At 46.6% G+C, this 22634-nt stretch overlaps 1 protein-coding gene across 2 annotated transcripts in view; it reads right to left on the bottom strand.

The window, feature by feature from the left end:
* Ptpn14 (protein tyrosine phosphatase non-receptor type 14) overlaps positions 1–22634 on the bottom strand; it is a 185231-nt gene that overhangs the window by 142932 nt on the left and 19665 nt on the right. For both annotated transcript variants that reach the window (XR_007834671.1, XM_051186609.1), the window contains exons 3-6: positions 11643–11740; positions 9013–9080; positions 2275–2345; positions 1606–1693 (exon numbers count right to left, since the gene is read on the bottom strand). Coding sequence is in view for 1 of the 2 variants with exons in the window: in XM_051186609.1 (XP_051042566.1) it covers positions 1606–1693; positions 2275–2345; positions 9013–9080; positions 11643–11740 (325 nt within the window). In the remaining variant the exon portion in view is untranslated. The remainder of the gene's footprint in view (positions 1–1605; positions 1694–2274; positions 2346–9012; positions 9081–11642; positions 11741–22634) is intronic.

Below are 22634 nucleotides of genomic sequence, written 5' to 3'. Positions count from 1 at the left end.
TTGCTTCCCCCCCCACCATCCTGAGTCACCCAGCATCATGGGGGTCTATGGATGGGTCACCTCCATCGGGGACAGATATATTGGGGGAATCCAGCATCTCAGTAAAGTTCCCCCAAAGATCAGCAATGCTGGTCCCGCCTATTCCAAAGTAGGCAGCTAACTTCCTAAAGAAATTACTAGAAACTGAAGAGCCTGCTAGGGAGACATGGAAGCTCTATAAAGTAGACTTCGGCGTTAGCTAAAGTGCCCTCCCTTCGTATATATAGTTCAAACACTAAAAATAAGCAAATGATGGCAACCATGAAACCCCCAACTTCCAGGCAGAGAAGCTGGCTTGGTAAAAACAGAGAAAAATTTACTGATTTATCAGTGACCCGAACTATCAGACTATATAAGGGCTGCTGTAAGTGGGCTGCAGATGGCCTTGCCAGGCATTACTGCAAGGAAAATGGATTACAGCCCTATCAAGGGCGGCCATTAGGGAAGCAAAAGAAAATTAAACAATCCAGGAAAACAGCCATTTAGCCCCTTGCTCAATGCTGCTGCATGCTCACAGGCAGCTCTCATTAAGGCAAATTGCAAGCAAACAACAGAGCAGGAGCAGAGTGTGTGTAGAGCAGTCGGCATCGCCAACACCAAGTGAAGAGTATGTGCCGAAATCACAGGCAACTCCCAGCAGCACTGGGTTTCTGACAGAACTTCATCTGTTGAAGAGTTGGTCAGAAGAAAAGAGAAAATGAGTCTGGATTATGGGCTCCATGATGGGCTCAGCCACACCCACTGCAGTAGGCGGGACAGTTACAGGAGATGCACGTGAAGGGCTTTAACGATTGGCTAGGCATAGCTTCCACAGAACACACGCCACACACATCTCTGCAGAGCTGGAGAAATAATAAACACAATTGCACATGGAGCTGCTTCAGTCTGTCTCACTGACAATCACCCCACATCCAGGGAAGAGCAAAGAAAGCACAAGAAAACTGCCAGCCAGCCTCGCTGCCCACATCCACAGGACATCGCTACTTGTCCTGTGGTATGAAGACAGATCTGGCCTTGATAACTGAAGATGCAATGGCACAGGGACCCACTTAGATGACCATCCTAGCAGATGAATATAATCTGCTGAAGATCAATCCCAAAATCTCTGAGCTCAGAAAAAGCACTTGCTTTATCTAAACCTAATGTGAGTTCCTGACTGCTGTGGTTAGAATGAGAACTGCACTCTCCCCTCCCCCACGCACCCCAAGTTCATGGTTTGAAAATGTCATCCCAGCTGGAAGTACTGTTTGGGAAGGTGATGGAAACTTGCTGGAGGAGGTGGGCCACTGGGGACAAGTCTTGAGGCTTTACTGCAAAATTCTACTTCCTGATGACCATGCGTCCTGGTTGCTTTTATTTATGCACTGTAACCAACTGCCCAATGCCTTCTCCAGCACCCAAGGCTGCCCCCCCTTGAACTCTGAGCCAACCTCCCTCCCACAGGCTGCTTCTTGTAGGGTCTTTTCTTTTTTGTCATGGGGAGGAAAAGTTAACTAAGACATCAACTGATGTCACATGACACTGAAGGGGACATCACTCTGGCCCATGGCGGGAAAGGTGTGTTACCTTCACCGGGAAGGTCTCCTGTCCAAATCCATCCAAACGCTCCACTTCATTGATGTACATCAGCTCGGCTTCTGCTGGCAGGATCCCACTACAATCAAAACAGTACCACAGGAGGAAATGGGTAGCAGTACAAAGTCAGCAGACAGCACTGCTGCACTAATGGCAAATTCCAGAGCTGTACCACATGCAGCCCCAAGTTCCGGGGGATGGCAATCATTTCCACCTGGGAGGGTGGCACCTTGTTAAGGTGGCAGCATTAACTTCCCCAGGCCTTTTACTCAAAAAAAAAAAAAAAAAAAAAAAAAAAAAGGAAGGTAAATTACTCAATCAAGAGACGTAGCCTTAAAAGCACTATTTGATACCTCCCTGTAAACGATGCTGTCTGCTTTTAAAAGATACTACTTTGCTCAGGAAAAATTATAAAGAGGGAGGAGGGTGAAGGGATAGGAAAGAGCATGGAGAGGAGAGGGGGAAGGAAGCAGGGGAGCACAGCCACCCTCACCCCCATTCCCACCCCACCCCCAAGCTCCACACAGAACAAGCGCATTGAGCCCAGTCAGTCACAGGATAGAAGCAAGGAGCCAGGGACCCAGGGATAGACAGAGCCATGAAGGCCCTGGCCCACAGTGGCTGTGCTGGCTGGACAGACTCTGTCTCCATCTGCCTTACCTGTGTGCTTTGTGCTCCTGGGCCACCTTCTGGGTCAGCTCCTCTAGAACAGCCTCCTCGAGGGCCAAATCCTGGAAGAACAGGACACTCAGGTCAGGGGTGGCATCTGTCAATGGCTCCCTGTCAGGTGACCCCAGTGACACACCCCTCCTCTCTCTCCTGCAGAAGAATGGGCTCAAGTGTTCAGTCTCTGCTGTTGCACACAGCTCCTACCATAGCCCATAGGACCCAGGCAGCTCCTGTCACCATAGCCACTGAGACTCCAGCAACAATATTCTCCCCTGCCTGTCTGCTTCCCACATGTACTTTTATTAAGCTGCTTGGTATATGTTTGTGTAGTGTGTGTGTGTAGATAGCAGAAAATGACTTCAGCTCTTATTCCTCGATGTAGGTCACCTTGGTGTGTTAGCTGGTTTTTGTTGTTTGTTTGTTTTTAAACACAAGGGCTCTCACTAGCCTGGAACTCACCAGGGAGGTTAGGCCAGTTAGCCAGAAATCTCCAGGGACCTGCCCGGCTCTGCCTCCTGAGCACTGGGATTGCAAGCCAGCTTTGCTTTCACACGGCCTCTAGGAATCAAACTCATGTCTTTGCAAGCACTCTACAGTGTAGCCATCTTCCCAGCCTGTGGCTGTGTATTTTTGACAATCGGGGTAGGAGCCAATGAGTTCCTAGGCTATCATTTTTAAGAGTTAAGCACCGGAATCAACTGTGCTAGGATGTTCTGTCTACCTCTGAAATTCCAGGCGATGTATTTAAACTGCATTGATGGTAGAGCTGGCTCCTTCTGATGTTACTTGCTGGTCAACAGAGGAGGAGTTGAAACACATCTCAGGGAACTTTTGTAGGGCTACACATGTGTAATGTCTCAGTGAAAAGGGACACAGGGCTGTCAGGCTGTCAGGGGAAGCATACATCTCTGTCCCCTAAGCTGTACAGGTGATGGCAAGAGTCTTCCAGCCACACCCCACTGAGGGCTCCTCCCCACTCATACTGTCCCGGGTGCAGGGTTGAAGTTGAAGTCTGAATGGATTCATAAAAGTGTCAGTAAAATGCCCACCATGTAAGTATGAGGCCCTGAGTTCTACCCTTTGAACCCATGTGGAAAAAATGATGGCTTGGGTGGTTCGTGGTCTGGGAAGGTGGAAATTAGGGCTCAGTGGCCTGAAATGTAGCCTAGTGTGTAGATTCAAAGCAAACAAGAAAGCCAGTTTCAAAACCCAAGGTGGATCAGCACCATGGAGATGATATCCAGGGCTGACTTATGGTCATACCACACACACACACACACACATACACACACAGACACACACACACACACACACACGAACACAAACAAAAACATAAAATAGCATTTATATAGAGGTTTGCCTCATGGATGAAACCCTTTATATCATTCCCAAAGTGGACACTTAACTATTAAGAACTAATCCATCTAGCCAGGTGTGGTGACAAGCACCTTTAATCCGAGCACTCGGGAAGCACTCTGTGAGTTCGAGGCCAGCCTGGCCTGCAAAGTGAGTTCCAGGACAGCCGAAGCTGTTACACAGAGAAACCATGTCTTGGAAAAAAACATAAACAAACAAAGGAACAGCTCCATCTGAGAACAACATTGTGAGAAACTTGTGTCACTAGAAACTAAAACAGGAACCTGTAAGTATGTCCTGGAACAGAGAAGCCCTAGTCCCTACTTCAAATGATCTGTCAGATCTACCTGACCCAACTGGATGGCATTCCCCTACATATGGAATTTGGGTGGGGGGAGGGGAGGGGAGGGTGGTTAGGGTGCATGTGAGAGGGCAGAGAGGGTAAAAGGGAGGAAAGGAGGGAAGGAGGGACGGAGGGAGAGGGAACTGGGATTGACATGTAAAATAATAAATTAAAAAAAAAAGAATTTGACTATAAGCTCAAATGTCTATATGACATTCTACAATCATGCATGAATAACTTCTGGGAAAAAAAGTATGTCCTGGAAGTTCTGCTCTGTGGTTTTAGCAAGTTCTAAAGTCCTGGGCAACAGGAGAGGAGAGGTGTGGTGAAGGGGAGGGGGTTAGGCTGCTGACTGATTGACATCTAGACAGCCACTGAGATGACCCAATGGAACCCTGGGAAATAAGCAAGCTTTTAGCTATAATACTTCAAGAGTGTTGTGTGCCTCAGACACTGGCTGCAAGCATCCCAAGCCACACCAGGTGCTAATTCTAAAAGGCACAGAACAACAGAATAAACTGAAGTGAAGATCAAAAGGCTCCGTTAAACCCCCAGTTCCAACTTTGAAAAATGCCCAAAGGCACCCTTCTGCTATTATACTCAACTCAATGCCTCCACCTGTGTGTGTGTGTGTGGGGGTGGTGGTGGCAGAGGTATGTATACCCCAGAGATGTGTGAGTGTGGCAGTGGCTGAATGACAAATGGCAGGGTGTGTGCCATAGCCACACACCTGTGGACGCCTGTGTACACAGCTTTGTTCTTTTCTCTGCTGAGGAAATGGCATCTGACGACTCAGTGACTAAGGGAGATCAAACAGGGCCATTCATCTGTCTTCCCTCCCCCAGCACAGGAATGCAGGTTTCCCTTTGAGAGCTCCAGCAGAACGGAGCAGAAAGTCGACAACTTTCCAGGGCTCCCCACCGCTTGCACAATTAGCTCAACACCTGGGCCTGGCATCTGGACCTATCTTCAGTGGGACCAAGCCACTCCTTCCAGAGTTCAGAGCCTGGGGCAAGCTTCTGTTCTCAACACAGTTTTTACTGTCTCCGGTGTACACTCGTGACCACACAGTCCCACTACACAATGGGAAACATCCCATTGCAAGTATCACTAGCGATACTCCATGGTGCCTTCCTCCTCTGGACACAGCTCCTCTGTGGTGGGGGCCCTTCGCATCCCTTCTGTATGCTCTGTCTATATTGTTTCTTCTGTGGTTATCTATCCACCATCCTATTTCATCCCTTGCTTTCCTTCCCCTGCTAGAATCTGGGTCCCTCAAGGGCAGTAATTCTCCCATGCCCTTAAGAGGTCAGTCATGCCACAAGGCTTTCCCACACTGACCCTTCCAAGTTCATAATACAAAGTAAACACTCAATAAATATTGACTGAACTAAACTCGATGTATGGTATATGACTTCTGTATTCTTAGACATGAGGTTTCGATTACACAAAACTGTATAACAGTAGTCTGTCCCTCTGCTTATCCTGTTGGCTTGCATTTCAAAACGCAGACAGCTCATATTTGCACATCATAGAGAGGGTCACCATAATAGTAACACAACCAAATAACTGGCTACTCTGGACCGAGCTGGGTACCTCATACAGATGTTCTCCTTCATCTTCACAGTGGGGATGGGCTTATTCTCACTTCGGATGAGACGACTGAGGCTTTGGACCATCAGCTAACTTACTCCAGGTTGTGTGGCCAGTAAGGGTGCTAGCCCCTATGCAGCCTCGGCAACTATGTGTTTCAGACCACAGACCACCCAGGACAGGTCACTGCATTGGGTGGCTGAGGATGTGTGCTCAGAAAAGAAAGATGAGGGCTTCCCAGTTCAGCCATGAGCACAGGCAACCACCAGTGCCATACTCATCACTGCCCATGGAGACTTGGAGGCCAGTTAAAACAAACAAACAAACAAACAAACAAACAAAAACAACTTCTGATCTTTCCCCTAGACACACACACGGCTACTGAGCAGTTAATATGTGGCCAATCAACTAGGGGACTCAACCTCTGATTTTATTTCATCTAAATTTGAATACCTACATCCACCTCTTCTTTCTTCCCTGTCCCGGTCATGCCTGGTCCCCTCTGCTCTACATCTTTCACACTAAGTAAGGCACAGGTGACATCCCAGTCATCTCTGAGCCTTTCCTAACTCCCCCAAGGTACATGTGGTTCCTCCCCAGGTCAAATCCTGGTTGTAACTCCTAAACTATAGAATCCCACCCTGACCTGGCAAATCTCACCCTGGAAATACCCACTACTGTAGCTCTTGTACGGCTCCATTCCCAGGGGTCTATTACCCAGGTCAGCAATTGGGACAAAACAACTGAAAAAATAAACAAACAAAACAAACAAACAAAAAACCCCAAGAAGGTAAACATGCGAGTGGCAGTTTGTAAAAGCAGACCCAGCAGATGGCACTCAGGGCTGCTTGCAAGCTGGGCTCTTCCACAACGCGCCTTCTCGATGTGTTCAGTCATCCCCCCTAAAACTCTTCTCAGTGAAGCCACCAACCTGGAAACAGAATTCCCCAGGGGTGACACTGGTCTATGCTCCAAACAACTCAGGAATGGGCAGTTTTACTTCATTCTAGAAACATGTATGAACACACACCATATGCCAGACAGCAGTGGCCACGGGGTCTCTGCCTTTAGGACCCCAGACCTGGCATTCTAACTGACAAAAATAAATAACAATGAGCGGGTTCAAACACGGAAGGGGCTGACAGTGCTCACCCAGGTGCCATTCGTAAATGGGAATGGCTGACAGGTGCTGCCCACAGATGGGCAAGCAGTAGGGCTTTCCTGAGGAGTAGGCAGGGGGACAATGATCCCACTGACAGATTTGGCAGGGCACTTGCCAGCAGACAACACCTAACTCCCAAGGCCTGGGGTAGTTCGGTATTTTGGAGGAGCCAAACTGTTCCAAATGAAGAGGACTTGGTAGACAAGTGTCTTCTTGGCAGATAATAACCATATGTATTTATGAGGAAAGCTTGTCTCTTCCATTCCTGCCCCGAAACACTGGCAACACACTGAGTGATAGCCATAGGTCCATTCTACCCACAACCTCCCGACTGCTCTTTGACAACAGTTATCCCAGCAGTAATGAAGCAGTATTCCACTGGAATTTAAATGGACACTCCCTGATGAAGATCAGTGATGCTGAGTATTTTTTCATGTATCTCCTGGATTAATTAATCATCTTTTGAGAAATGTCTATTCAGATATCCTGTGCATTTTATAATAGGATTCTGTGTTTTCTTATTATCACATTTGAGCTCCACAGATTTGGCTACAAGCCCCTTGTCCAAAGTATGATTTGCAAATATTTTCCTTGTGCAGAAGTTCTTTATTTTGATGCGTTCCTACTGCTTCGTACATACTTGTATTTTAGGGGTCGTATGCAGGAAAACCATCACCAAGACAAAGTTCTTGAGCCCCCTCTGTCTTCCTCTAACATTTTAAAGTCTGGGGACTTATGCCTGCATCTTAATCCACTTGAAACTGATTCGTATACACTGGGTGACATTAAGGCCTCAAATCCATCCCATTTCATGTGGATGCCAAGCTCTCCAACACAGCATACTGTATCCTTGACCTCTGTCAAAAATAGGTTGTATGAGTGTGGATATATTTCTGGGCTCTATTCCAACCCAATGGTCAATGAGTCTGTTTATAAGCCAGCACCATCAGGTGGTGCCTGCATTTGGGTTACTACAGCTATGAAGGAATGCCATGACCAAAAGCAAGTTGGAAAGGAAAGGCTTTATTTGGCATCTGCATCTGTAGTCCAGCACTGAAGGAAGTCAAGAAAGGAACTCAAGCAGGGAAGGAACCTGGAGGCAGGAGCCAAGGCAGAGATGCTGTTTACTGCCTTGCTCCCTATGGCAAGATTGTTTTGGCTACTTGGGGATCTTCTGTGGCTACACATGCATTTTAAGTTTGTTTTTCCTGTTTCTGTGAAGAATGGCATTGTGATTTTTGACAGGGATTGCATTAAAACTGTAGGTTTTTTAACACCAATTCTTCGAAGCCATGACCCTAGATCATCTGTTTGTGTAATCTTAAATTTCTATCACTGCCAGATCCCACCACCCTTTAGCCCCAAATAAACACAAAAAGACTTATGTTAATTTAAACCTTTGGCCAATGGCTAGGACTTCTTATTGGCTAGCTCTGTCTTAAATATTAACCTATTTCTATAAATCTATGTATTTCCATATGGTCTTGGCTTACCAGAGAACTCCTGGACCTGTCACTCCTTTGGCAGCTGCGTGGCATGCCTTCCCCCCCCCGCCATCATCTCTCTCTGCCTACCTTTCCCAGAACGCTCTCCATCTCCTAGTCCCACCTATCTTCCTGCCTCTACTGGCTATTGGCCAAACAGTGTTTTATTCATCGACCAGTAAGAGAAACATAATACAGAAAGACATCCTCCATTACCCCATCTCTTGTTTTCTTTTGTGGTCCTGAGGACTGAACCCATGGATACACAAGCTCAGCAAGTGAGCTATGAACCCTCCCAATCCACACTCACCACCTGATTCAAGTGCGACTAGCAACCTAGCTAAAATAAGTAGGGCAACAATAAATGAAGAAATGAAGATCTGCATGGGAAAGGAAGAGGTAAAACAGTCTGTGTTTGCAGATTACAGGACTATATACACAAGCACAGATTCCATTAAAAGAAAAACAAACACTGTTAGAAGTGACAAATTTAAAATCAACCAACAAGACTTGGTGCTATTTCTCTATGCTACCAAGGTTCTAGCTGGGGTGGGGGCTGGGGGAAATCAGAAAGTACCTTGACATGGGAAGAGCCTCACCCCCATCCCACTCCTGGTACGTCATAAAATTTGTCCTTGTATTAAAGTACGCAGATCTCCTTCCCAGGAGCCACAGAAAATTTCAAAATAAAGAATGAAATGTCCAAGGAAAGAAACACTGAAAAAGGAAAGAAAGAAAGAAAGAAAGAAAGAAAGAAAGAAAGAAAGAAAGAAAGAAAGAAGTGAACTCACCATAGGAAACAGGACATATTCTCGGAGGAATTCTTGGGAATCAAATTGGTTATAGTCTCCAAAATCCGCTGAGAAGACAGGGAAACAAGAGCAATCGTTACGTGAAGATAAAACATGGCAAACTTGTGCCCGCATTTCCCTGAGCCCCATTAAACAAGATTGGTGCCAAGCTGAGTTTGCTGTTGTCCCCACATTTACCTAGCAGCTATCAGTGTTGGCATGTGAACCCCACTAGATGGTTTTTAGGAAGAGAGGGGAAATTTGGAAGTAAGCCCTACAGGCTGTTTAAAGACTTTAAAACCAACCCGTGTTTGTTTGTTGAGTGTGTACTGGTTGGTATCCTATATCTGTTTGCCAAGGGGACTTTCTACGTCAAGGTTAAGATGGAGAAAAGTAGCTGGAAATGCATCTGCAGCTGGAAATCCCCACTGTGAATCACCCTTGGCAAGCAACTTTGAAAATCTTCACACCTCCTGAACACATTTACATGTCACAAGATGCCAGGAATTCTGTTCCTGGTTGCCATCTCACAATGGTATGCTGGGGCACGTGCAAACTGAATCCACAGAAATACCTTGCCTTTTGCTGGCTTTGCACACAGAAATGTCAACACTACAGAGTCACAGAGACAGTGATGATCCCCCCTACAAATGGACTGCAACTGTCATTCAGATGAGGAGCTCAAAAGAGGAACCAAGTTCAATCATGCCATATCTCCAATGGCCTCTTTTACTTCTGTGGGTGTGACTTTCTATTGGTCCAATAGGGATTGTTAGGAAAGTAAGTGTGTGTGTGTGTGTGTGTGTGTGTGTGTGTATGAGAGAGAGAGAGAGAGAGAGAGAGATATGCACCTGTGTGGGTGCACCCTTCTAAGTGTGTATATGAAGACAAGAAGCCAATCTCTCCGATATCTTTCTCAGTTGCTTCTGCAACCTTATTTAAGAGGCATCATCTCCCACTGAATCTGAAGTTCACTGTTCTATGAGCAAGCCCCTTCCAATGCATACACAGACGTGCCCGACCTTATGCGGTTCTTGGCATCTGAATTCAGGTCTTCATCCTTGCAGACGATAACTTTACCTACTACCAAGCCCACAAGAATGATACTTCAAACATTACATAGTTAAAGGAAGTTTCACAAGACAGGCAAAATAGTTCACTTCAAGAAGGCAATAAAAAGTCTACCAACTTCTTCAAGGATCTTGCAACACCCAGGGTGCCCGGAAAACGCCCAATGAATGAACAGTGAGAGGAGGTGTACACACAGGGACAGGAAAGAAAGCCTTTTCCAGAAGAAACACCCAATTTGAAGATGAGGGGCACACTGGATTTTCTCAGAGCTCTGGGGTTACTGCAACTAACCCACCACTAGCGCCCCCATGAGACTGCCTGCTGGTTTTCTCTTTCTGCTCCTTGGGTGGACACAGGAATGCAATGTATTTGGGGCATTTTCACCCAGAGTGAAATGTCATAGGAATCCATCTCTTCAGACATTAGCACTCAAAGAGTTCAAGTTCTGAGTGTAGGATGGGAAGTCTAGCTCATAGCTCCTTATCAACAGCCCACGCTGCAACAACTCTGCAGCCAGCAGAAAATAAGAACTGAAAGGGAAATCAGTCTCTTGGGGTTGTAGAAACAACTCAGCAATTAAGAACACTTGCTTCTCTTGCAGAGGATATGGGTTCAGTTTCTAGCACCCACATAGCGGCTCACCTGTAACTACAGTTTCAGTGGATCTGATGCCCTCTTCTGGATGCCCCAAGCATGGCACCCATAGTGCATATACACACATGTAGGCAAAATACTCATACACACAAAAAAGAAAAATCTTTTTAAAATTGAACACACTCTTCCTATTTTCAATATGAGCAAATGTATTTAAACCACCATTCAAAAAAACTTATAAAATACAAGTCTGGAGAATGGCTCAGTGGCTAAGAGCATTTGCTGTTCTCTCAGAAGATATGAATTGGGTTCCAAGCACCCATAGATGATGCTTTATAGCCCCCTGTAACTCCAGTTCCAGGAGATCTGACAACCCTCTTTTGGCCCCTACGCACACCTGGAACACACTCACACATATACACATACATAAAAATTAAAAATAGAAAGCACACATTAAACTCTCAGAAAATAACACACTCTGTAATAGAGAGAAGGTTGAAAATAGCTGGACAGGTGAAAGACAACTCATGTCCCTTGTCACATGGCCATCATGGATTTAAATTGCTCCCTTCATCTGCATGACAGTAAGGTACAGACAGCTATTGCACTTAATTGGTGACAGTAACTGGCTGACACCATCAGGATACAGAATATGACAACACCTTACAGTGGAATAATCCTGAGACAATGTCTCCCACACTCTAAAGGCAGCCTCAGTTACAGGCAGGATTTAAACACTGTTTCTGCCGTTAGAACCATAATGGAAACATAGTCAAACAAGCATGACTGACTTACATGCAGCTTGGAGAAACCCACCCTCCTGCCACCCCAAATCACTAACTTTTCATCTTAATGCAAAACGTCTTGAAATCACCAGGAAGCCTCAGCCAGAGGTTGCTTAACCAAATCTGTTCATTCTGGAGGAGCCCACCAAAGCAGAAGATGGAAGTCCATAGATGCCTTACCTTGCACAGCTAAGCCAGCAAGCCGGATCACTTGTTCCAGGGTGCACCGTAATCGTCCTTCAAGCACATCCTTTTTTACTTGCAGGTAATACTGGTATCTGTTCCAGGAAGAGAAAACAACCGTAAACACACACACACACACACACACACACACACACACACACACACGCACGCGCGCGCCAGCGCCAGGTGTTCACAGTGGGATGTACAGGTGACACCGGTGGCGTCATCTCTACAAAACACAGACAGTGACCTCTGCCCCGTGTCCCTCTTTCGGATGTAACAGGTGCTGAAGCCAGTTCCCTGTGAGAACATTCTCATCTAATGTTTGTTTGTGGGCCCTCAGAATGAACTGAGGCCAAGAATGTTCCAGAAACACTCAACAGTACCTGCTTTGGATAGCTCAATGGTCAGTTGGAAAAAATCTAGAACCCATGGCAGATGGGTCTCTGAGAATGTTTGTGGGGGCACTATCTTGATTACCTAATTGAGGTAGGAATACAATAAAAAAATAATAAAAATGAATCTTAAAAAATAAAAATTGATAAATGTAAAAATCTGGTAGACCAGATCGTGGATCTCTAGTTGGTCAAATAATGTGGAGCCCTGTTGAAGCTTTTTCAGAGCCAGGCTTCACCTCACACGTTTGAGACACATAAAAAAATAGTTGGTTTTAAATTTCCAACCTGGAGTAGTACCCTTTCCAAAAGCACAGTGTAGGCAGTCAGCACGGGCAGCCACATGTCACACAAGCTGCCACAGTGCATGTTCTCCCTGCTCCCAAAGTCACTCCCTCAGAACGACCCGGCCTTCAGACACCTCCCAGATCCAGCTGTTCGCTTCCAGGACACAGCTTCTGCAGACTGGCACCCTCGCAGTCACCTCTGCAACCACACTGCTCTGCAAAGCCATCTGGGAAATACTGACTGCCCGTGTGCTCTCGCACTCTGTAGTCAAAGGTCACCCCAGGTTCCCAACAGAAGGACAATCAGGGGTAGGAACTGCTTATGGCTAGGACTCTCACAGGTGCAGGAACACACTGGTCTAGTGCCTGTCAGAGGAGATGACACTGACCCTCTGCCCAGCCCAGCCCAGCCAAGTTCAGCCCTCCTCATCTATAGGGCAGAGCAAAACAAAAACAAAAACAAACAGAAAACCAAAACAGATTAGTCTTTGGTGGTAAAAACCTAGACTCAGATCTGAAGGGCAAACATTGGGAGTCACTTAATAAATCATTTTAAATCAAACTTAATGTGCAACAGAAAGCTAATTTTTGTTTTCTACTTCTACCTGATAAATTCACAACCGTTTTACAGGTTTCACTATCCAGTCAGGAATTTTCCTTCTGCCCATAATGTTTGGCTGCATCAAGGAATGATCTCCTTTAAGCTTTCGAGGCCAACCAGCAGAAAACCTTTTGTCTACTTGTCCATCAAAGGCCACCCCCAGTGGACACTGCTCTGTCCCTAACTGTCAGTCACCACAGGCCTGATTCCTCTTACCCCCAAGTCCTAGCACACAGGAAAAGAATTAGACAGGAGAACTTACGGCCAAAGTTATTTGCTGGCTATGAAAAGCCACTTTTGTTAATGCTAAAAAAAACATTCAGACTAACAGGGAGGAAATATCAAGATCAGTGAAAAAGCCCGTGAAATGAAAGGCTCTGTGTGTGTGTGTGTGTGTGTGTGTGTGTGTGTGTGTGTGTGTGTGTGTGTGTGTGGTGAAGGAGAGAATGGAGTGAGAAAGAGAGAGGGGGAGGGAGAGAGAGAGGGAGAAAGAGAGATGGGACAGTTCTTGGCAGTGGGCAAAGGAAGCCATGATTTGTTCCTTCGTGAGAATCTGAACAAATAACATAAAAGCACAACTTCATATGAACTTAGAATCTTGACGAGGGTAAATCAAAATACCCAACACTAAGAATCCTGAATGACCACAGTAATGTCCTTTGGCATTATGATTTCCTTTGTGTGGAGCATTCATATTTCCCAGTTGTTATGTGTTTCTCAAAGAGGGCAATGGACCCATACAGTGGTCTATAGCCAAGTGCTTGCCTGTCTCTCCTCTGAACCCAGGCTACAATCAAAACCTCAGTTCCTCTGCTCCTCTGCATTCCAGGAACTCCACCAAGACTTCACACGAAGGAACAAACACCCTCTCTTACTGGCAACGCTCACACAGCCATATCTCAACACAAAAAATGCTGGTGTCTTAAAAATCTACACCAGATGTGGCAGCGGCATGAACCTGTTATCCGGCCACTCCAGGGACTCAGACAAGAAGATCACAAATTTAAGCCCAGACCAGGGTATACAGTGACATCTGGGCCAGCCTGGGCTACACAGTGAGACCTTGTCCCAAAATGAAATTATGCAACAGCTAACTGACAACATACCACACTGGTACACCTCTCAGGAGGAAGGCTCAGTGAGTGTGAGGAGGGAGTGAGGCCTGTGGCTCCAGAGAGATGCTTCTCATCTCAGAGCACTACACAGCCTCGGTGCCCTCCTCCGCCATCTTGTTCACTGCATCCCTGGGCCAGCTCTCCAGGGAACATTACCTCACTCGCTCCAGGTAACCTTCTCTTCAAGAGACCCTGGGAAGTGCCCGGGAGTCTCTTGTGAAGGAGGCTTTCATCTCTGCAACCCCAGCAGTTCTTAGAGGGACGAGAGGAAGCCAGTGTGAGGGTCCTTAAGTCATCAAACTCCTTTGAAACGCCAAGAGTTCACTGTGAACGCAGTTGCGTCTTTGAAGACGAGCCACTTCGAGTCTGAAGATCCTACTTTCAGACTCGAAGTGGGGGAATGAGAACGGAAAGAGGGACAAGGAAAGGTGTTAGCTTTCCACTGTGGGCCCTGTGTGTCTCTCCAGACATGTTAAACGGCACCAAACAACAATACCCCCTAAGAACTCAAGAGCAGGCTCTCCGGCCAGAAGGTGCCTTCAGGTATATTGAGGAAAGCTGCAGAGGGATTCTGAAAACTGAGCAGACCAGGTGGGGAGGGGTGGGGGGAAACTCAACTGGGACAGGAGGTAAAAGCTCACCTTATCCTAATTACACAACATTTGAACCTCTCTGGAGACAGCTCTTCTCCTCTGTCATTCATGGTGGTTCTCACTTATTTTTATTCCTTTGAGTCAGAAGGACACACAGGTGTTAACATGTATGCTGTCATCTCAGCAAGGGACCAGGCCTCTGTCTCTGCCTCCAGGGGACCACAGCTGGCCACGACCCGGGCCAGCACAGCTCTTTACTGTGCTGTCTGATGGATGGGGCTGTCTTCCAGCCCCCAGGGGAAATGTTTCTAAGGATGTCCTCGCATTGTGTGCCAGAATTGAAGTTGTTTCCCATCTCACCCCCGAAGTGAAAGTGGGCAGATTCTTCTGGGGGTGAGCCCAGTGACCAGGAACACACTAGAGCCACAAGCAGCAGCCCCACTTCTCCCAAGTCTCACACTTGGACGTCCACCCAGGTCCAGCTCCTCTGCTGTCGCTGGTTTCACATGGTCCAGGCTGACTTCCAACTCCCTACATAACCAAGGATGACCTTGAACGCCTGCTCCTCCTATCATGATAGGAAAGCCCTCTACCCACTGGGCCAAACGCCCAGCTCACGTATGTGGCAGGTTCCATTCAGGTCATCCTGTGACAGGAAACAGTGGTGTCAGTCCTACAGCAAGGGGCACTGGAATGTTCCTCACACGTAGGTTGGTGTAGGCTTGTGCTTGGATGCAGCTGTATGTATGCTCTAGCCTGGAAGACATCCAGACCACAAAGGCCTCTGAGAAGCCATAGCGATGTGTACTGTCACCACATGAGACTGTGGCAGTTACTAGCGAGACTGGAAAAAAATAAGAACAATGGACTAATGTGGAAATTGTTTTGTCCGTTTGCTTTCCCACTGAAAGCCCCTCTGTAAAACACAAAAGATGGCGTCCTGTAGGATCCGAGAAAGCAGAGCTGGTATTCTGTTTTTAGAATCGTTGGGTTCCTCTCTGTTTTGGTTAGAGATACAACTCTGACTGCAGTAAAGCAAAACCGTGGGTACTATTTTGGAAACATACAATTTCATGGAAGTACACTCCACCCTGTCAGCACTGTGGGTGGAAGGGAAAAATCCAGCCAGCCAATCCTCATGCCAGGAAACAAAGCACAGCCAAGTTTCCAAAGAGGTCCTCTTTGAATCTAAGCTTGCAAAGAAATGTTAAAACATTCCTCATATTCAAAGCCCTTGAAACACCCCATCTGGCTGCAGAGACCCACTGACTGGTTTTAGGTTACAAGTGATTGTTGCTCCCTGAAAGAATGGGGACATAATTCTACACATTGAATACAGGTTTCATTTTTTTTTTATTTTGGTCTTGATTTTAATCTAAAGCAAAAATTCATTTATTGAGTAAATGCTAGTCTCTCTGGGCGATGCAAACAAGGGTCCCAGAGATCCCTGTTGCTAAACATAATAACTGAGAGCTGAAACATGCTATGAACTTGGCTCTGGAGAGTCATCTTCCTTGAATGTTCCTATTCCATGGCACAGACAACTTTTCTGACTTCCTTCCTCCTCTAAGATTCTGAACAGAAAGTTTATTTTTAAATTCTAAACTTAGCCAAGCCAACGGAGCTCTTGGTATTCTGAAAGAGGTACTGACAACTCCCCCCAAAATCTCAGCTGAATCACGATAACTTCTGTGTTTGAAGATGTGGGGCTGGGACCCCTCATTGCCTCTTGAACTCACATGTGAGGAATCTGAACATTCCGTCTGTATTACACTTTCAGGTCTGTCTCTTCTGGTTGAGAAACGCCTTGTGGTAGCCTACAAAGCAGGGCCTGTCTTACTGCAGAACCATGAGAGCAGCGCCGGGAACTCAAAGGCTGAGGACTATGTGTAGCTTTGAGAATGTTTCCCACCCCTCCCCCAGGCAAGTCCAGGGCAGCACAGGATCCCCCAGTTGGGAATAGCCCATCACAATAGCAAAGTCTTCAGACCTGGGTTGCTCTGACTGCCATCCAAGAACGTTGGTACCCTCACCACGCCCAGAGGATGGAGGCAAAGGAGTGGTGGGCTACAGAAGCTGTAGATGCTTGCTTAGAGGAACACACACACACACACACACACACACACACACACACACACACCTGCGCACCACACTGGCTGACTGGCTGACCTCATTTCCTGATAACAGTGGTGGGCCAATGGAGTGTGAGTACAAGGGGCTGCCACCCTCTAGCAGACATCTTCAGAGCCTGTGTGATTCCTATTTCCCTTTGTCCTCCTGTTGCCTCCTGTTTCCTGGACAAAGATGAGGGCAATGTGAGGAGCTTCAGCCTCAAATACAGGGGATAGCCCTCTGATGGTGAGTGCCACAGAGGCTTGGAGGCCAGACACTGATGCTATATAGCCAATCCTAAACGAGTAAGCTGGGTGAGATTTTAACAGTCATGCCCGGCCCTTCCAATGTGGACAGAACTGTGCTCAGAAAGAATGACTTGTCCGATGTGACATTGCTTCTTAAAAGCCAGAGCCAGATGGCATCTGAGCAGGGCCAACCACAGACACAAGGAGGGTGGGGTCTGCTTCTCAGGGTTCCAGGCGAGTGGCCCAATTCCCTGAAATCCCCAAAGAAAAACAAAACTGAAAGCACTTTACCTGTGCTTCTAGGGTAAGGCTTGAGGAGGCTGGCCTTTTCCCAGGAGATGTGTGTGTGTGTGTGTGTGTGTGTGTGTGTGTGTGTGTGAGAGAGAGAGAGAGAGAGAGAGAGAGAGAGAGAGAGAGAGAGAGAGAGAGCGTGTGCGTATGCGCACACCTCTGCCTGAGGCCATCCTACAGATGCACTGTAGGGTGTGTTTCATCACATGGCTGAGAACTCTCCAGGTCTGGCCTGGCTTTATGCTGCCTGCAGCCAGCTGGACTAAGGCACTCTGAGGTATGAGCACCGGCCTATATCTCCAATGTCATCATGAGTTCCTATCAGCTCGTTTCCTCCTCCACGGCTAAAATCTAGCTCAGCCAACCTCTCTCCTCATCTGAAGAGCCAATATGGATGTCACAATTTGTAGAAGGATGTCATTACATTCTGTCTTGGAAGCCTTCACAGAACGATGGAGGGTCAGAGTGGGAAAAGGTCATTACTGTCTTGATTACTAAGAACAGGATAAGTTTTAAATGTCATTTCCTGGCTGGAAACCTTTAGTCACAACTAGCAGCACTGGAAAGCCTTTTTGCTGGAATGCACTGGAATCTTCTCCATTTGTGGTGGAGACTGCCTGGGAAGCACTGCTTTTTTTGACAGTTTGCTGTACAAATAAGAAAGAAAGGCAAGAGGAAAAAACCAAGACAAGCTGTCCTGGAGTAGGATGGAGTAAGCTAAACTCTTAGATTGACAGGTTCTGGGTAGCACCAGGGGAGGCAAAGCTCTTGGGTGCTCTCCAAAGGTTGTTCTCAGCTCCAACTGGAAATAATGGGCAGGGTGGCCCATACTAGTTTTGTCCTTCATGTCCAGATAACTAGGCAGGCATATAACCATCTCCTTCCCTGGCCCTGAGGCCTCAAAACCCTTGGGAAGAATTTCAGTCCACAACTCCTGACATATATAATAATGCATTTGGTACCTGGTCTGAGTGCTAGATTATCTAAAGGCTTTTATATTTAATGAATGTCCCAGTAAAAGCACACCACACTCTAACAACTATGGGAAACAAAATGACCCCACAGACAACCAAACAGAAGGAAAGCAGCGAGCCCCACAAGTGAAAACGATGACCTTAAAAGGGAAAGTCTGTCTTCGGTCTTCTGGTCTTACAATCACAAATTAACCGATATGTACTCATGAAAACAACAACACACACAAACACACCTAGGCAGGATTTCCTTGGCACGCGTTCTACTCCACAAGATTTCGACAGCACCGGATCAATAATCACCATTTCTCACCAGAGATATCTAACTTCTTAGGCTTGCAATTCTCTCCTTAAAAGGATAATGTTTGTTTAAATGCACACAAACACACAGGCCTTGAGTGCTGGGGGGAAGAAAGACCAATGGCAGCAAATGTTGCATAAGAAGCAAGGCAAGCCCTGACGTGACCCAAACTCTGTGCTCTTGAACTCTTGAGTTAATTATAACAAATTACAGGGACTCTAAGCATAGCATATAGAGGCCATAAACTCCCTAATAGAGGCCTGTATTGAACCAGAGTTCTGTGTAAAAGAGGAATTCAGCTTCCACAACACATCACAGGGCAAGAGGGAATGTCCCAACTCCACCTCTCTGTCCTGTGTCACTGGGCACAGATCCCTTCACTTTGACCCTAACTATCTGTAGGACTAGAAAGATCGATGGAAGCCTGCTGTGGAATGCCAACAGCTGGAGAACCACATCTGCAGAAGCCCCCCCCCCCAAATAAAATGGTAGTGGTTTCAAAATAAAATCTGAGCTTGTTTCAACCTACCCTAGAGCCTCTCATAACTCAGAAAACAAGTTTTATAGCTCCTAAGAGAGTTATACATATTCATGACCACCTCACAATTATGCCCCCCAGGTACAGTCAAGAAAATCAGGGATTTAAAGTCACACAAAAATTTGTATATGAGGTGGGGCTGTGGTGGTGCATGCCTTAAATCCCAGCACTCAGGGGGCAGAGGCAGGTGCATCTCTGTGAATTCATGCCTGGGCTCCAAGCCAGGCCAGCCAAGGTTACAGAGTGAGATCCTGTCTCAGAGAAAAAAAAAACAAAACAAGGCAAAAGACCAACCAAACAAACAAAAAAAGATGACTAGCATCTCAACCTACTGTCAGCAAAAAGAAAAAGCCCCAATGTCAATTGCAAATGAAAAACAAATGTGCACAGGAAGGAGATAGAGTTGTGAGGCTTGTAACCGCATCATTGGGGAAGCTGGGATGGGAAAAAAAAAATCACACATTCAGGGATGGCCTAGGCTACCAGTGAGTCCTGTCCCTTAAAAAGAACAAGAAGGAGTACTGGCATGAGCTATGCTGTGGACAAACTTTGAGACATCAGACTTAGCAAAAAGCAAGACATAAAGACCAAGTCTCTCTCTCTCTTTTGCTTTCTTTCTTCTTTTTCCTCCCCCCTTTTTTGTTTGTTTTTTGTTTGTTTTGGGTTTTTTTTTGTTTTGTTTTGTGTTGGTTTTAACACCCAGCTTAAGACAGTGTTTAATACAATTCCACTAATAGGAACCCAGCGAAGAGGGGAAGAAAATTGGCTGTAGACATTTTAACACTAGATCATGGAGATGGTTGTCCAACTCTGTGAACACACTAAAAACCGTGACCTGCCTATGCCTAAATAATTAACAAGGTGGCCTTTACATTTTATGAATTAAAGATAAAGAGCAGGTGAACAAAACAGCTGGGATTCCTAATAAGGAAAACGTCTCACGGCCAGGAGCACAGTGTCGCACTGAACTGCCTGTTGCTGTCTCTGACTCCAGAGTCCAGGCTTGCACAGTGTCCTGCTGGCTGGACTTCCCAAGGTGTCTACCTGGGATAACCAGCAGGCTACCCTCTAGGCTCAGCTAAGTTTTCCTCTTCTCCAACCCCCCCACCACACACACAGGGCAGCAGATGTCATTCATAGCCCCACAGTCCTTCCTCTAGCCTGTAATGACCCCCAGCCCACAGTACCCCACAGCACCCCACGTCCCTGTGCCCCCTAGTCCTCTCCACCCCTGTATTGCACAGCCTAGGCTCCTGCACTGTCTCCTTGGGACTTTCCATATCAGCATCGAGGCTGGGTTGAGTGCTCCTGGGTGACACAGAAGGAAGGAGAGGGGGAAATGAGTCACTTCCCACTAAGGTTGTTAGATGTTACGTCCAGGGCATGTAAGAGTTTCAGAAACGGCTAGGTGTGGTATGTAACTTTGGTCTTTGTGGTCAGAAGCCTGAGGCAGGAGCATTACCTGAGAAGAGGAGTGTAAGACTATGGGGGAGCATGGAGAAATCAAGACCAAAAAAAAAACCAGTTTGGGCTGGCTAGATGATCACTGAGTACAAGCACCTGCCACATAAGCCTGACAACTTAAATTAATCGCTGGAGTCCATGTAAAACACTAATGCGGTGGTTTGCATGATCTCACACTCACTCCTACAGCAACACTGGGGTGGGGAAGGGAGGCAGAGGCAGGAGAATTGCCTGGAAGATGGTGGGCCAGCTAGCCGAAGTACTAGTAAGAGAGACCTTGAGTATACATATTACAGACCCTGCCTCAGCAATATGGACACACACACACAGTAAATTTTAAAATAAATTTCATAAATGCAACCCATTGTACACCAAGTACAAAGGCTTATACTTTTGTTACGCCAGCAAATTACCCCAGTGGGTAAAGGAACTTGCCAACAAGCCAGCGTTTAATCCCTAGGCTCCACATGGTGAAAAGACAGAGCATACATTTCCTGTGTGCCCCTATATACACACACAAATGAAGGACAAGGAGAAGAAGGGAGGAGAGGGAGGAAGAGGAGGAGGAGAAGGAGGGGAGGGGAAACTTTGGGGCTGGGGATATGACTTAGTACTAGAGTACTTAGCATGCATTGATTCACACTTGGACACAAAGTGTGGAGGTGTGTGGTGGTGGTGGTGGTGGCTGAGCTTACAGTGAACAGCGAGGGAGGGTAAACTTCAGTTCTCCTTGCAAACAGTTCTCCTGTGCCGTAGAGGGAATTTCAGCTGCCAGTGGAGGGAGTTGAGCCGCTGCCACATCAGGAAGCAGCAGCCTTACAGAAGGAGATAAATCAAGACACGGCCAGCCTGTTCACTAGCCAGCTCCCATCACTCCTCAGCACTATAGCTGCAGGGCCGAGAGCCTTTGTCCCTCTTATGCTAGTAACAAATATGACTCTATTCATCTGCCTGAAATACACACCTGCCTGCCCTGAAAATCATGTGTCCACACCTCCCATCCACTGTGGGAAAGGGAGCTTAAGTTACCCTTGGAGGCATGAGTCAACTGCCCAGGGAGCCATCTTTCTGGTTACAAGCCAGGTTTGTGGCAAGAAGTCGGCAGAAATGCCTGAAAATGTGGTTATCAGTCAGAGGGAATCATGGGATGGCCAGCAATGCACCTACTGTGAAAAAGAATAACAACAGAAACTCAGTGAAAAGGGCCTAGGCTCTTCTTTAGAATCCTTACCTAAAGGCAACATCACTCGTGGTGATGTATTGTTTATGATTTAATAAAGCTTGCCCGGGGATCAAAATGCAAAGCTAACCACAGCCAGGCAGTAGTGGCCCACACTTTTAATCCCAGGACCCAAGAGTCAGAGGGAGATGGATCTCTATGAGTCCAACACCAGCCTGGGCTACATGAGAGCGAATCAGTCTAAAAGAGAAACAGAGCTCATGCCTTAATCCCAGCACTGAGGAGGTATAAAAGCAAGAAGCAAAGGGTCTCATGGGATATTTAGTTTCCAGACAGGGAGAGCATTGCACTCACACATTTTGTTCTAAGGTAGAGGCTAAGAGCTAGTGGCTGGCTGCTTTGCTTTTCTGATCTTCAGTGGCTTTATTATATCATAAACAATATTATCTGCAAAATCTGCCAAAGGGGTCTGTCTCCTGTCAGTGAAGTCATACACCCAGAGTGAGGAGAATATACTTATGGCAGGTTTAATAGATGATTGAATAAGAGATGAGGCAACAGAATTAATTACTTATATATCAAAAAAAAAAAAAAAACTATGATAAAAAGAGAGAAAAATAGAAATCTTCCAGCCCATTCTAAATTACTGTGGCCAGACTCTTGACCAGTGACCTTGAGACTTAAGATGGAGGTGGAGAAGACCACCAGGTACCAGGCTTCTGGCCCCTCCCACCCCTAATTCCTGCAGGAAAAGCCTAAGAACCAAGCCCTTCTCAGCTTTTGTAAATGGGTCACCCTGGATTTCCAACCCCCAAACAAAAGCTGTAGTGTAGGATAAGCTTCCTCACTGGCCAAAAGGCAAGTGATAGGCCACACCCTGGAATACCTGCCAC

This window comes from Phodopus roborovskii, unplaced genomic scaffold (assembly GCF_943737965.1).
Source record: "Phodopus roborovskii unplaced genomic scaffold, PHOROB, whole genome shotgun sequence".
NCBI classification, from domain to species: domain Eukaryota; kingdom Metazoa; phylum Chordata; class Mammalia; order Rodentia; family Cricetidae; genus Phodopus; species Phodopus roborovskii.
This window is presented reverse-complemented; position numbering and strand designations above follow the sequence as displayed.